At 40.6% G+C, this 13302-nt stretch overlaps 1 protein-coding gene across 1 annotated transcript in view; it reads left to right on the top strand.

Annotated features, from left to right (window-relative positions):
• Window positions 1-13302, top strand: part of Meiob (meiosis specific with OB-fold) — a 45548-nt gene that overhangs the window by 7568 nt on the left and 24678 nt on the right. The window contains 4 exon segments of the mRNA XM_052758989.1: window positions 4698-4775; window positions 7935-7992; window positions 9586-9717; window positions 11318-11390. Coding sequence (XP_052614949.1) covers window positions 4707-4775; window positions 7935-7992; window positions 9586-9717; window positions 11318-11390 — 332 coding nt within the window. The 5' untranslated portion in view covers window positions 4698-4706.

Consider the following 13302-nt stretch of genomic DNA (forward strand, 5'->3'; position numbering starts at 1 on the left):
ACATTGTGCACAGTTTCTAATTCTTACTGCAAGGTAGATAGTAGTCACATTTTAATGTGAGGAAATAAGTAGTGTCATAATACATGACCACAAAATAGTGGGGCTGGGATGCAAAATCAGTTTTTACTAAGTCTACAAGCGCCTGAAATACAAAATCCTTACAGGTGTCAGGGATGCTTCCTGGTACTGAACAAAGCCTGGGCATGAGGACATTCATAGAGTTAAAGATTCTGTATTGTTACTGTTCTGTTGCCGTGGTATAATATCATGCCAAAATGAGACTTGAAGAAAGTTTATTTTGGCTTATGGTTACAGAGAGATAAACAAGACGAAGAAGGCATGGTAGGCAGTAGGAGCAGGAACATTTCCAACATCCACACACAGGAAGCAGAGAGGGGGAGGGAAAGGGAAGGGAGAAAGGGGGAAGGGAGAGAGGAAGGGAGAGATATAGACAGACAGACGGACAGGTGGGTGGGTGGGTGGGTAGGTGGATTGGTAGGTAGGTAGGTAGGTAGGTTGGTAGATAGGTAGGTAGCTAGATAGATAGGTAGGCACGTATGTAGATAATGAGAGAATAGGAAGAAGGGTGAGAGTATAAAATTCCACCCTAGTGATGTACTTCTCCAGCAAGACTCCACACTAGGGATCAACTGTGTGTTAAACTACCACAGAGGCTCTGTTTTTTAACGTGAATAATCTCAAAGCAAAACAAAAAAGTGAAATCAAGTTGATCAGTTTGGTTGAATTGTTCAATTTTTACTAAAATATAAACCTTTGGGCTGGGGAGATGCTCAGTGGGTAAAGTGCTTGCTGCACCAGCCTGAGGACCTGAGTTCAGATCCTAGCACGCAGGTGAAAAGGGAGGCTAGGTCGCATGCCTAGCATTCCAGCACTGGTAGATGGAGACAAGAGGATCTTAGGGGCTGCTAGCCTGGTAGTCTGGCCATCAGTGAGCTCCAGATTGAGTGAGAGACCCCACCTCAAAAAAGGTGGAGAGTAATAGAGGAAGACACTCTAGTCAGTCCCTGGCCTCTGCAAGGGCGTGTGCTGGCATGTGTACCTGTAAGCACATCACACACATGCATGCACTACAAACACACACACACACACACACACACACACACACACACACACACACCAAAAAAGAAAAAAAACACCCATAAACTTTTGTAATGATGATAGGAGGCACAAACAGCCATTTATTTGGTTTTGGTTTTGGTTTTAAGATTTATTTATTTATTATGTATACAGTGTTCTGTTTGTATGTATGTCTGCACACCAGAAGAGGGCACCAGATCTCATTATAGATGGTTGTGACCGACCATGTGGTTGCTGGGGATTGAACTCAGGACCTCTGGAAGAGCAGTCAGTGTTCTTAACCTCTGAGCCACCTCTCCAGCCCCATTTATTTGTTTGTTTTTTATTGGTGCTTTCTGTGTAGTGGTAGCACTGAGGTACAGTCAGGGGAGATGGTACACACTTGTAGTCACAGGACATAGGAAGCTGAGATGGGAGGATCACTTGTACTCAGGAGTTTGAGGCTAGCCAGGGCAGCGAAGGAAGTCCCTGGCTAAAAAAAAAGATAAAGACACACACATAAGCCAGGCAGTGGTGGCTCACGCCATTAATCCCAGCACTTGGGAGGCAGAGCCAGGCGGATCTCTGTGAGTTCAAGGCCAGCCTGGTCTATAGAATGAGTTCCAGGACAGCCAAAGCTGTTACATAGAGAAACCCTGTCTCGAAAAAGAGAGAGAGAGAGAGAGAGACAGACAGACAGACAGACAGACACATGAAAATATATGTGATGCCACCTCAGTCTCTGGAACTTAGCAACTAAATGCATCTAGAAATGTGTTTAAAATGACCTTCCTCAAAAGTGTAAATAACTGTCAGAGTTGAGGTGTTTAGAGTTTTTCTGTATTTTTTTAAATAAAATTAATTTTATTTTATTCTTTTACATATAGGAGTATTTTACTGGATGTATGTGTGTGCACCATATGTGTGTGCCTGATAACCACTGAAGTAATAAGAGGGCGCTGAATCGAATGGAAATGGAGTTACCGATAGTGGGTGCTGGGAATCAAATCCAGGTCCTCTGCAAGGGCAACAGATGCTCTTAACTGTGAGCCAACTCTCTAGCTTGTAGTTTTCTTTTTAAGGAAGGTCTGATGTTAATAAATATTTAAATTTTTCAGATGGGCTATTGACTCATCATTCACCTGAAATTCTAAGTTTATATGGCACTAAAAATTGCTAAATTTTGCAAAGTTTTAGTGAGTGATAAATTGAAACTTAGCTAGATGTCTTAATTACTGTTCTATTGCTGTGGAGAGACATCATGACCAAGAAAACTTCTAAAAGAAAGTATTTAAATGGGGGGTTTGCTCACAGAGTTAGTCTATTTCCATCATGATAGGAATCATGGCAGCAGCAGCAGGCAGGCCCTGGAACAATAGCTGAGGGCTTGTTCTGACCCACAAGTTGGAGGAGAGAGAAGGGGAGGGTTGAGCCAAAGAGAGACTGAAATTGAGCCTAGTGTGAGCTTTTGAAACCTCAAAGCCCTCTACCAGTGACACACCTCCTCCAACAAGGCCACACCTCCTAATCCTTCCTAAACAGTCCACCAACTGGGAACCAAATATTCAAGTATATGAGCCTATGGGAGCCATTCTCATTCAAACTACTACACTAGGACACTTACAAAAAATATACTTAAAATATTTTTATGTGTATGGGTGTTTTGCATGCTTGCATGTCTGTGCATTAATTATGTGCCTGGTGCTTGTACAACCCAGAAGAGGGCATTGGATCCCCTGCAACTGGAGTTCTAGATGGTTGTAAGTGGTCATGTGGGTTTGTCATTTTGCTCTTTTGAACAAGTGCTCTTAGCTGCCATCCAGCTACTTTGGAGTCAGGAGGCTCCCTTTCTACTTTACAAGTGTGTGCCACCATGCCCAGCTTTTTTGTTTTGTTTTTAAGATTTATTTTTATTTTATGTGTATGGGTGTTTTGCCTACTTGTGGGTCTGTGCATCACCTGTGTGCAGTGCCTGTAGAGGCCAGAAGAAGGCATCTGACCTCTGGACCTGAAGTTTTTGATGGTTATTAGTGATCATGTGGGTGATAGAACCAAACTTGGGTCCTCTGGAAGAGCAGCCAGTGTTCTCAACTGCTGAGCCATCTCTCTAGTCCCACCCCGCCTTAGATTTTTAAATCTCTTTTTATTTTATATGGATGAGTGTTTGGCTGTGTGTGTGTATGTGTATGCATAGTGCATTTGTGGTGCCTGTCAAGGTCAGAAGAGGGTGTCATATCCTCTAGACCTGGAGTAATAGGTGTTTGTAAGCCAGGACCTCTGCTTGAGCAGCAAGTGCTCTTAACTGCTGATTCATCATCTCTCCACTGTCCATGCCTGGCTTTTTGTTGTTGCTTTGTTTGTTTTTGAGACAGGTTCTCACTTTGCCTTTCACAGGCTGGCCTGGACTTCATGTGTAGCCCAATGGGTCTGAAATTCATGGTCATCTTCCTATTCCAGGCTTCCAAGGGGTGGGGTTAAAGATAAGAGCCACCATACAGAGCTTGAACGTATTTCCTTTTCTTTTTATAAATTCAAGGTGACATTTAATTTTTCTGTGTGTAGTGAGGTGGGGTGTGGTCTCCATAGTAGAGGTGCTGAGGTCAGAGGACAACCCATTGCACTGTAAGTGGCTTTCTCCTTCCACCATATGGGGTTCTGAGGCTAGAACTCAGGTTCTTAGGCTGGGGAGCAAGTCCCTCTACCGGACAAGCCATTCAAAGGCCCTGTTGTCGTTGTCATCATCGTGTGTGTGTGTGTGTGTGTGTGTGTGTGTGCGCGAGCGCGCGTGCGCGCGTGTGTGAATGGGGTGCATATGTGAAGGTCAGAGGACAGCTTTTGAGAGTGAGTTCTCTCCTACCTCGTTGAAGTAGGAGCTCTCTTGTTTCTGCCTATCTAAGTACTCAAGGGCAGTCTGGAAGCTTTTAGGTGGTTTTCCTGTCTTGAGCTCCCATCTGACCACAGGACTGTTGGGACTACAGATGGGAACCCCACTTCTGGCTTTTTTTTTTTTTTTTTTTTTTAAGATTTATTTATTATGTATACAGTGCCCTGCCTGCATGTATGCCTTCACACCAGAAGAGGGCACCAGATGTCATTATAGATGGTTGTGAGCCACCATGTGGTTGCTGGGAATTGAACTTAGGACCTCTGGAAGAACAGTTACTGCTCTTAACCTCTGAGCCATCTCTCCAGCCCCCACTTCTGGCTTTTTTACATGGGTTCCAGAGATGTAACTCAGTTGTCAGCTTGTATGGTGCTTTATCCAATGAGCCGTATCACCAGCCCTTGGACATATTTTCTACAGGTTAAATCTGAATTAGTTACATTTCACCTTTATAAAAATTTGCCAGGGGATATCTAGTGCTTCCTTAGCTAATTTTAACTTTTGGATTTTTAATTTTTGTTTTGTTTATTGTTTTTGTTTTTCAAGACAGGGTTTCTCTGTGTAGCCCTGACTGTCCTGGAACATACTCTGTAGATGAGACTGGCCTCAACTCTCAGAGATCTGCCTATCTCTGCCTCCTGAGTGCTGGGATAAAGGGGTGTGCCACCACCACCTTTTTAACAATTTGTTTTCAATATTTAATGTATACATACAAATTATATTTTCTAAAACACAGATTTAAAGCATGGCAAGCTCCTTGGCATTGAAGAACTTCACTGCACTTTCAGATCTGCATCCAAATATGGCTAATCTGGTAGGTTTCTATGACTATTATACTGATAGTCAAGTATGTGCTCATGAGACTTTATGTAGCAACTTTACATTATATCACCATTACTGATTCACTGGACAGATGTTTGTATAATTGACAAGTACACAGATACTCACTGAATTGGTATAATTGTGAGAAATTAAATACTCCTAAGCTCTGTATTTATGTCAGCTAAATGTAAATTAAATTTCCTTTTGTCTATAGAGTAGTAGACATAGGATTATAGATATGACTAGCAATTACTCAAACCGATGGCTCAGTGGACAAATGTGCTTATGTTAAGCTTGGGCCCTTGAGTTTGACCCTAGAACACATAAGGTGGGAGGAGAGAACCGGCTCCTACAGGTTGTTCTGTGCCCATCATATGTTCACCATGCGTGTGTGCGCATATACACGCACACACACACAATAAATGTAATAAACTCGTTTGTATTATCTTAATAATAAAATAACAAAATTAGTAAATGCTCAAATTTACCGTTATAAAATTAAGCTGTTTTCATTTAACAGTAGCAATTCTCTAAGAAAATTATCAAAATTTATATTTTAAGTACTTGCGAACATGCTGCTTTTTTCTGAGATAGGATCTCACCAGGTACCCCTAGATAGCCTGGAACTCACTATGTACACCAGACTAGATTTACAGAGATCTGTCTGCCTCTGCTTCCAGAGTGCTGGGACTAAAGGTATGCACCACCACACCAGCTGTTTTTTTTTTTTTTTTTTTTGACTTTTGATGTGGAATTTTGGAGTAGATTCCTAGCATACTGAGGCTTATTTAAATAAAATCTGGATTGATAAAATGAAGCATTTATTATAAAATAAGTACAAAATTACCATATTCTTTGTCCCTGAGCAGCTGTGTGTATGTCTCTCTCTCTCTCTCTCTCTCTCTCTCTCTCTCTCTAGACCACCAGACTGATCTTAAAAAAAATTTTCCGTTGTTTTTCCTGCCTCAACCTCTGTGAATGCTGGGATTACAGATGTGAACCATCAGGTCTGATTTCCAAGCAGTATGCTGTTTATCTGGCTTTTGCAAATCAGATTTCTTAAAATTAATAAACTTATATGTAACACTAACACTTTGCAATGCAAAGTTTATTGATGTAAAAAAACTTATAGTTTTCCTTGAAACTATTTGCTAATTGTTTTTTCAAAATGTTAGAAAGTTTTTTGGACTTTTATTTATTTTTATGTGCACAGATACTTTGCCTGCATGTATGTCTGTGGACCACATGAGTTCCTGGTGCCTACAGATGCCGAAAGAGGACATTGGATATTTTGTAACTGGAATTACATACAAATGGTTGTAAGACACCATATGGGTGTTGGGAATTGAACCCAGGTCCTCTGGAAATACAGCCAATGCTCTTACCCACTGAGCCAACTCTCCAGCCCCAATTAAAAAGTTTTATTCAAGTTTTCTATTAGTATGTTTCTCCAACAAAATTCAGTAAGATGTGCATGTATATGGAATTTAAGAAATAATATCAATGTGTAAATATGATAACATGGCCAACTGTTCAGCTGGAATGTGATAATCTTAAAGTCCGAGTGTATTTGACTTATTTTTATTTTATGCCTATGGGTGTTTTTGCCTGAATGTATGCCTGTGTACCACATGTATGCAGTGCTTGTGGAGGTCAGAAGAAGGGATCAGATCCTCTGGAACTAGAGTTACAGACAGTTGTTAGCCACCATGTGGGTGCTGCGAACGGAACATATCTTCTTCAAGAGCAGCATGTGCTCTTCATGGCTGATTCTCTCTCCAGTCCCCCTGACTGTATTTTAAATATCACAAATTATTGCAAGGTTGAAAACAGTTGCTAGGATTCTTCATTAAAGTTTAATTTTTTTCCTTTCAGAAAGATACTTTTATTTCTTTTCTGTTTTTCTAGGCTACTTTTATTTCTTAAAGCATGTTTTTTAATATTTAATTTTTCTTTTCTTTTTTTTGTTTTGTTTTTCTAGGCAGGGTTTGTTTGTGTAGACCATGCTGGCTTCCAAGGCAGATTCACCTGCCTCTGCCTCCCAAGTGCTGGGATTAAAGGCATGCACCACTGCCACCCGGGAATATTTAATTTTTCTTTGGCATTCACTGAAGAGAACGTTAAAACTTTGAGGAGACATTAGTATCTCCAAGATTTAAGGTCTAGAACTTTAAGATTTAAGTTAGTGGCAATATCTAAGTTTGTTACAGTCTATATTATTGCCCAACATATTTGGAATAAGAAGCTAAGCAGGCAGGTAGTGGTGGCGCATGCCTTTAATCCCAGAACTCAGGAGGCAGAGGCAGGTGGATCTCTGTGAGTTTGAAGCCAGCCTGGTCTACATAGTGAGTTCCAGGACAGCCAGGGCTACACAGAAAAACTCTGTCTTGAAAAGAAAAACAAAAAGGAAAGAAAGGAAGGAAGGAAGGAGGGAGGGAGGGAGGGAGGGAGGGAGGGAGGGAGGGAGGGAGAGAGAGAGAGAGAGAGAGAGAGAGAGAGAGAGAGAGAGAGAGAGAGAGAGAGAAAGAAAGAAAGAAAGAAAGAAAGAAAGAAAGAAAGAAAGAAAGAAAGAAAAAGAAAGAAAGAAAGGGGCTGGAGAGATGGCTCAGAGGTTAAGAGCACCGAATGCTCTTCCAGAGGTCCTGAGTTCAATTCCCAGCACCCACATAGTGGCTCACAACCATCTGTAACGAGATCTGGCACCCTCTTCTGTATACATAATAAATAAATCTTTTTAAAAAAAGAAAGAAAGAAAGAGAGAGAGAGAGAGAGAAAAGAGAAGAAGCAGCAGCTAAGCAGTTTTATGTTAGAAAGCCCTATGCAAAGGAAAGCTTTAAATTGCATTATACATGTGTTTGGATGAATTCAGTAAAGATTGATAGCTCCCTCTAGTGATTGAAAATAAAGTAGAAACATTAAGTAAATGATTATATTTATAATAGCAGCTAACTCTCTCATTACTTTGTACTATTCCTTGGAGAATTGAATGTTTGTGAAGATTGTTAGATGTTTGTCTGGAATAAATGCATTTAAATATTTCCTAGTCAAAAAATGTTTGTTAGAGCTGGTAAAATATAACAAGTCCATGAAATTAAATTTACCATCTACATCTGTGTTTAATATTGGTCTTCTCTACTCTTTTGTTTTTCAGAAAATAATCGGTATAGTTATTGGGAAAACAGATGTCAAAGGCTTTCCAGACAGAAAAAGCTGAGTTCTATTTAACTCTTTCTTAATTTTTTTCATTAAGTACCGCATATGACTGCTACAAAGTATGTTTAACTGGCTATATTTTCTAGTGTGTTTAAGGCCAGGCCTTCTACATGTATGGTCATACTCAATTCAAGGCTGTGTATGTATAAAGACAGATAATATTTTCAATGATATAGTGTGATATTCTCCAACTATATTTTAAAGGCTTTAGCAATATAGTTAATTAAATTTACCAATTCATTAATTTGTAGTTTCATATTACCAGATACAATGGTGTCTAAGAGTATGAACTTGGAACTAGATTTACTGGTCTTAGTCACTAAGTGATCTAAGATCTTTCCTACATTCACCCATGAAGAAGGACTCCAGCAGACACAAAAGTTAAATGATTCTTTTTTTATTCTGAGACACGGTCTCACATAGGTAGCCCTGGCTGTCCTGGAACTCACTCTGTAGACCAGGCTGGTCTCAAACTCACAGAGATCCTCCTGCCTCTGCCTTCCAGGTGCTGGGGTTAAAGAAGTGTGCCTCTACGCACGGCCAGTTCAAATGCTTCTAATGACACTGTGTACAGTGGACCTGTGGGTCATCTCCACATTGGGTAGAGATGGCAGAGGGACACAGCTGAGAGGACAATGGTCACATGGAATAACAACAGTAGCACAGAAAACTTGCTCTTGGTGGCGAATGTCTGTAATTCCGGCACTTGGAGGGCAGTGGCAGATTTAGGTTTTATTTTGTTTTTAAATTTTTATTTGTCTTATGTGTTTGAGTGTTTTGTCTGCATGTGCCTGGTACCTTCAGAACCAGAAGAGGATGTCCAATGCCCTGGGACTGTAGTTAGAGTTGGTTATGAGTCCCCATGTGGGTCCTGGAAATTAAACCCAGGTATCAGATCCCCTGGAGACTGAATTGCAGGTGGTTGTTGAGAACTGAGCCCTTAACTGCTGAGCCATCTCTCTAATCCCTCTTATATTACTTTTTAAATTACCAAAAGCAACAGAAAAAAAATCCCACTCTGTAAAAAAAAAAATGTACTTGCTGCCCTCTAGTGGTACTTTAGTTGCACACAGATTGTTTTGAAACAACTGTTTAGGTATGATTTACGACTTTGGTTAAAGTTTTTCCTAATCTTGTTGGGCCTCCCCTGTGAAATAATACTCAATTAGGGTTTTGTGACTATAATAGTTGAAAAACAGGAAATCTAAGCTAACATCTGGACCGTTCAGGTCTGCATGTCACTTTCTTTTGAATACACAAGTATGGGAAGAAAAAGGGCCATAGTGAGATCTAACTACCATGGCTGCTTATTACACTGTACTTGGAAATGCATGAAAGCATAGTGTAGTATAGAATGTACATTAGGGGATGACTAAGTAATCAAGAAGATCACCAAAAGTCCAAGACCAGTCTGCTCTACCCTGTCTCACAAACAAAAACTAAACTAAATAAAGCAGGGACTATATCTAGGAAATAACATTTTCTACCATTTTAAATATTTTATCACCATCATCATTATTATTTTGTTGGGTAATCATTTTTTCAAAGTCACATTTACCTGAAATATTAAAGCATTGGTTTTTCCTCAGATATTGGATCAGAAAGATACACTTTCAGTTTCACCATCCGTGACTCCCCAGACCATTTTGTGAATGTATCCTCCTGGGGCAGTGAAGATTATATCAGGCCACTCTCTGAGAGCTTTAAGGTTGGTGAGTGTGGTAAGTAGGCATTAGTTTTTGTTTGGTTGGGTTTTAAGAGAAAGTTTTTCTGTGCATGGTGGTACACATCTTAAATCTCAGCACTTGAGAGACAGAGGCAGGTGGATCTCTATGAGTTTGAGGCCAGCCTGGTCTACATAACAAGGTTCAAGCCAGCCGCTGTTACACAATGAGACCCTCTCTCAAAAAACCAGCAGGGGTGGGAGAGGGGAGAAGGGGGAGAGAGAGAGAGAGAGAATGAAACTCCCTCGGTCACTTACTTTGAACAAGAGGCAGTTCTCTTGCCTCAGCCTCCCAATGCTGAGATCACAGGCCTCTGCTACCATGCCCAGCAGCACTTTAAAAATGTTCCTCTTGCTGGGCGGTGGTGGCGCACGCCTTTAATCCCAGCACTTGGGAGGCAGAGCCAGGCGGATCTCTGTGAGTTCGAGGCCAGCCTGGGCTACCAAGTGAATTCCAGGAGAGGCGCAAAGCTACACAGAGAAACCCTGTCTCGAAAAACCAAAAAAAAAAAAAAATGTTCCTCTTACAGTATTATTCTTGCGGTAAGTTTGTGGCTGAGTGGAGTCACAGAAAAGTAAAATTGTTATTCTGATCCTTATCAGAAAAAGCCAGTGTTAGAAGGCATGCTTTCTGAATGTTTCCTGGTACATGGTAAGTGATACTTTTACTAGATGATATTTTGCCATCATTTGATTATTTCACATTCCAACTTGCCTCAATCCCATAATAATTATTATAATCACATATCTTTCTATAGACATATCCTGGGCCAATAGTTATCTATACTGTAGCTTTGGGAACAAGATTTTGTTGGGTCTCATTAAATAACACCCATTAGTTTGTTGGGAATGTTAAGGAAGGGGACGAGGATAAACTTCACCACTTGACAGATGACAAGTCCAGCCCAGACGAGAAATAAGAAAGCCTGTGCTCCAGTTCTCCTGTTTGTCCGGAAAAGGGGAGGGAAGAGCGATACAGTAATCAAGGCATTCTTTTCCAGTGCTGCAGGACCAAACACACATTACACACATCAGTTAAGGGGTGCTCAACTCTATGCACTTAACCATGTGTGTTCCAGGGATATGGACAGTCTCTCCTGAGTTGAATAATGTCGAATGTGTGAACTATGAAGACAGAAAACTTTGAAAAACTTCATGGGCCTAGTACAGTTATAATTCCTTGAATGAATGAACACCCATGTCTAGAGAGAGGAATTTCCCTATTAAATGTTACAGGTTGACAGTTGTGAGGATAAATAAAATAAAGGATTGTTTGTGAAGTTAGATGTGGAGTAAAGGTCAAGTAAACATTTGTTTTCTTGAAGGGCATGTTGTAACCAAATCAAATGTTGGATACAAGAAAATCAATAAAGTAATATTAGTATGGGTCATCTGTTCGGACTTAAGACACAAAGCCCTGGAAATGTTATGTAGGGCTGAATTGATGACTACATTCCAGGAGCCCTTTTCTCCTAGTGACATGAGAAGATGCCTGTGGAGGATGGAACCACGGTTTGAGGGTCACTGTTGTGCCCACTTAGCTCTCATTAATCTTCTGATGATTTTGTGATGGTACCATACTTTACCCTCTGTTTTAGTGATAATTGAAAATCCCCTGATCCAAAGAAAGGAGACAGAAAGAGAAGAAAAGTTCAGCCCTGCAACTCCTAGGTAATATCTTTCCAGTCCAGAGAGCAACAATCTTTGTGCTAGAATCATAATATTAATAATTTTGTGGAAAAGTTATTTTTTCAGTTATTTAATATTAGTAATTTTGTAGAGAAGCAGAAATCTTTGGAAGTTACTTTATTTCAATTTCAAAAATGAGTTGAATTCTCACTTAGAATATTTATCCTTAAGATAAATGACATAATTTATAATTTTTATAATCACAAAAGCTAATTTTATCTTGATCAAATCAAAAGTCTCCTGAGGCTACCAAAATCCATGGGTGCTCAAATCCCTTGCACACAGCTTAAATACATCCTCCTCTATAGCTGAAATCATCTCTACCTATAACACCTAATGTCCTTTAAGGGCTATGTGAGTAGTTACAGTGTATTTTTATTTATATTAGTTATAGTATTTTATTTTTTTCTGAAATATTTGATACATGATTGTGTGGGTTTGTGAATGCAGAATTTTCAGATATGGAGTATCGTGCTTAGATTTGTAAAAACAAGACTCCAGTTACAATTTAAACTAAACAATTGGAGGGGCTGGAGAGATGGCTCAGCACTTAAGAGCACTTGCTGCTCTTGCAGAGGACCTGCGTTCACATTAGGCAGCTCACAGCAGTCTGTACTTCTAGCTCTGGGGAAGCTGATGCCCGCTTCTGACCTCTGTGGACTCTACAAACACATAAATATACTCCCACAGACAAAAGCACATACATACAAATAAAAATAAATCTTTAAAAAAAATCACTAAACAGGAGATGATAAATGCTAAATGCTAGAATATATATAATATCGTATCAGGCTCTCATTCTACTCACACGCCCTCCTTTATCTTAGGCCAGGTTTCCTGGAAGGAGAACTTGAGAGGAAGATTCTTTACAAGTGGCCTATTGAGGGAGGGCTCTCAGGAGAACCCTGCAAGAATGGGGCTGGGTGGGGAGCTGCAGCTGGAACTCAGGAGAAAGCTCAGGAGTGTGCCTGTCCCCTCGGAGCAGGACCCTATGGGGAGGGTCAGAGATTTTGTACCCTGAATTATCCATTACCTACAGTCCATCCCTCATCAGCCCTTCCAAATAATGCTGGGGTAGGGAGTCAGGAGGAAGCCTCACTCCAAGGTGATCCTGTGCCAGCTAACTCCATGCTGCTCTATAAATGACTCCGGCTGAGTATGGCAGGCTATGGCACAGGCACCTGCTCTTCTGACCTCCACTCATGCTTGTCTCTGCAGCCACTGAGGATTGTCCTTTCCATGAACACCTGGACTCACTGCACCAAGATCCGCTCAGCTTTCTTGTCCCTCTGCAGAGAATGTTCTCCTATCTACTTGAATATTTGCTTCTTTGGGTTATCAGTGTCTCATCTGGAATGTTACCTCATTTGACCCTCTCATGCATAGAAGCCCTTTCAGTAACTCACCAAGACTTTCCTCCCCACTCTTAGCATTGTAATCCAGATCACACTCTGAGATGGTTTGATTTGTTGTTCTTATGATCCCTGCTCACATATATGAGCTTCATGAGATCGAGTGTATCTTGTATACTGTTCTCCCCAGTCCTAGATTAGAGAAAGGCACACAATCGATTCTTAGTAAATATGTATGGGAGGTTGGAGGGACATGCTTGGCAGACCCAACAAATGTGAAACCTCCTGGCATTTTCCAGAATATCCAGAATAATTAACTTTTAGGTTGGGCAATAGGAAACTGCTGGCATTCAACACATTTTCACCTAAAATAGAAGTTTCATAGCTAATAATCTGGCATAGGTGGAATACAGAGTGGGTGAGGAAAGGGAGAAGCAGAGATACTTCTCAGATGAAATTCACTTCTTAGGGATGAGTAGGAACAGAAAGTCTTTTATCTGGGGAATAATGTCCTATTCTGTAGTTTAGGAAGATCAATTTGA

The sequence above is a fragment of the Peromyscus californicus genome, unplaced genomic scaffold (assembly GCF_007827085.1).
Source record: "Peromyscus californicus insignis strain IS unplaced genomic scaffold, ASM782708v3 Scaffold_3__1_contigs__length_106647218, whole genome shotgun sequence".
Lineage (NCBI taxonomy): Eukaryota > Metazoa > Chordata > Mammalia > Rodentia > Cricetidae > Peromyscus > Peromyscus californicus.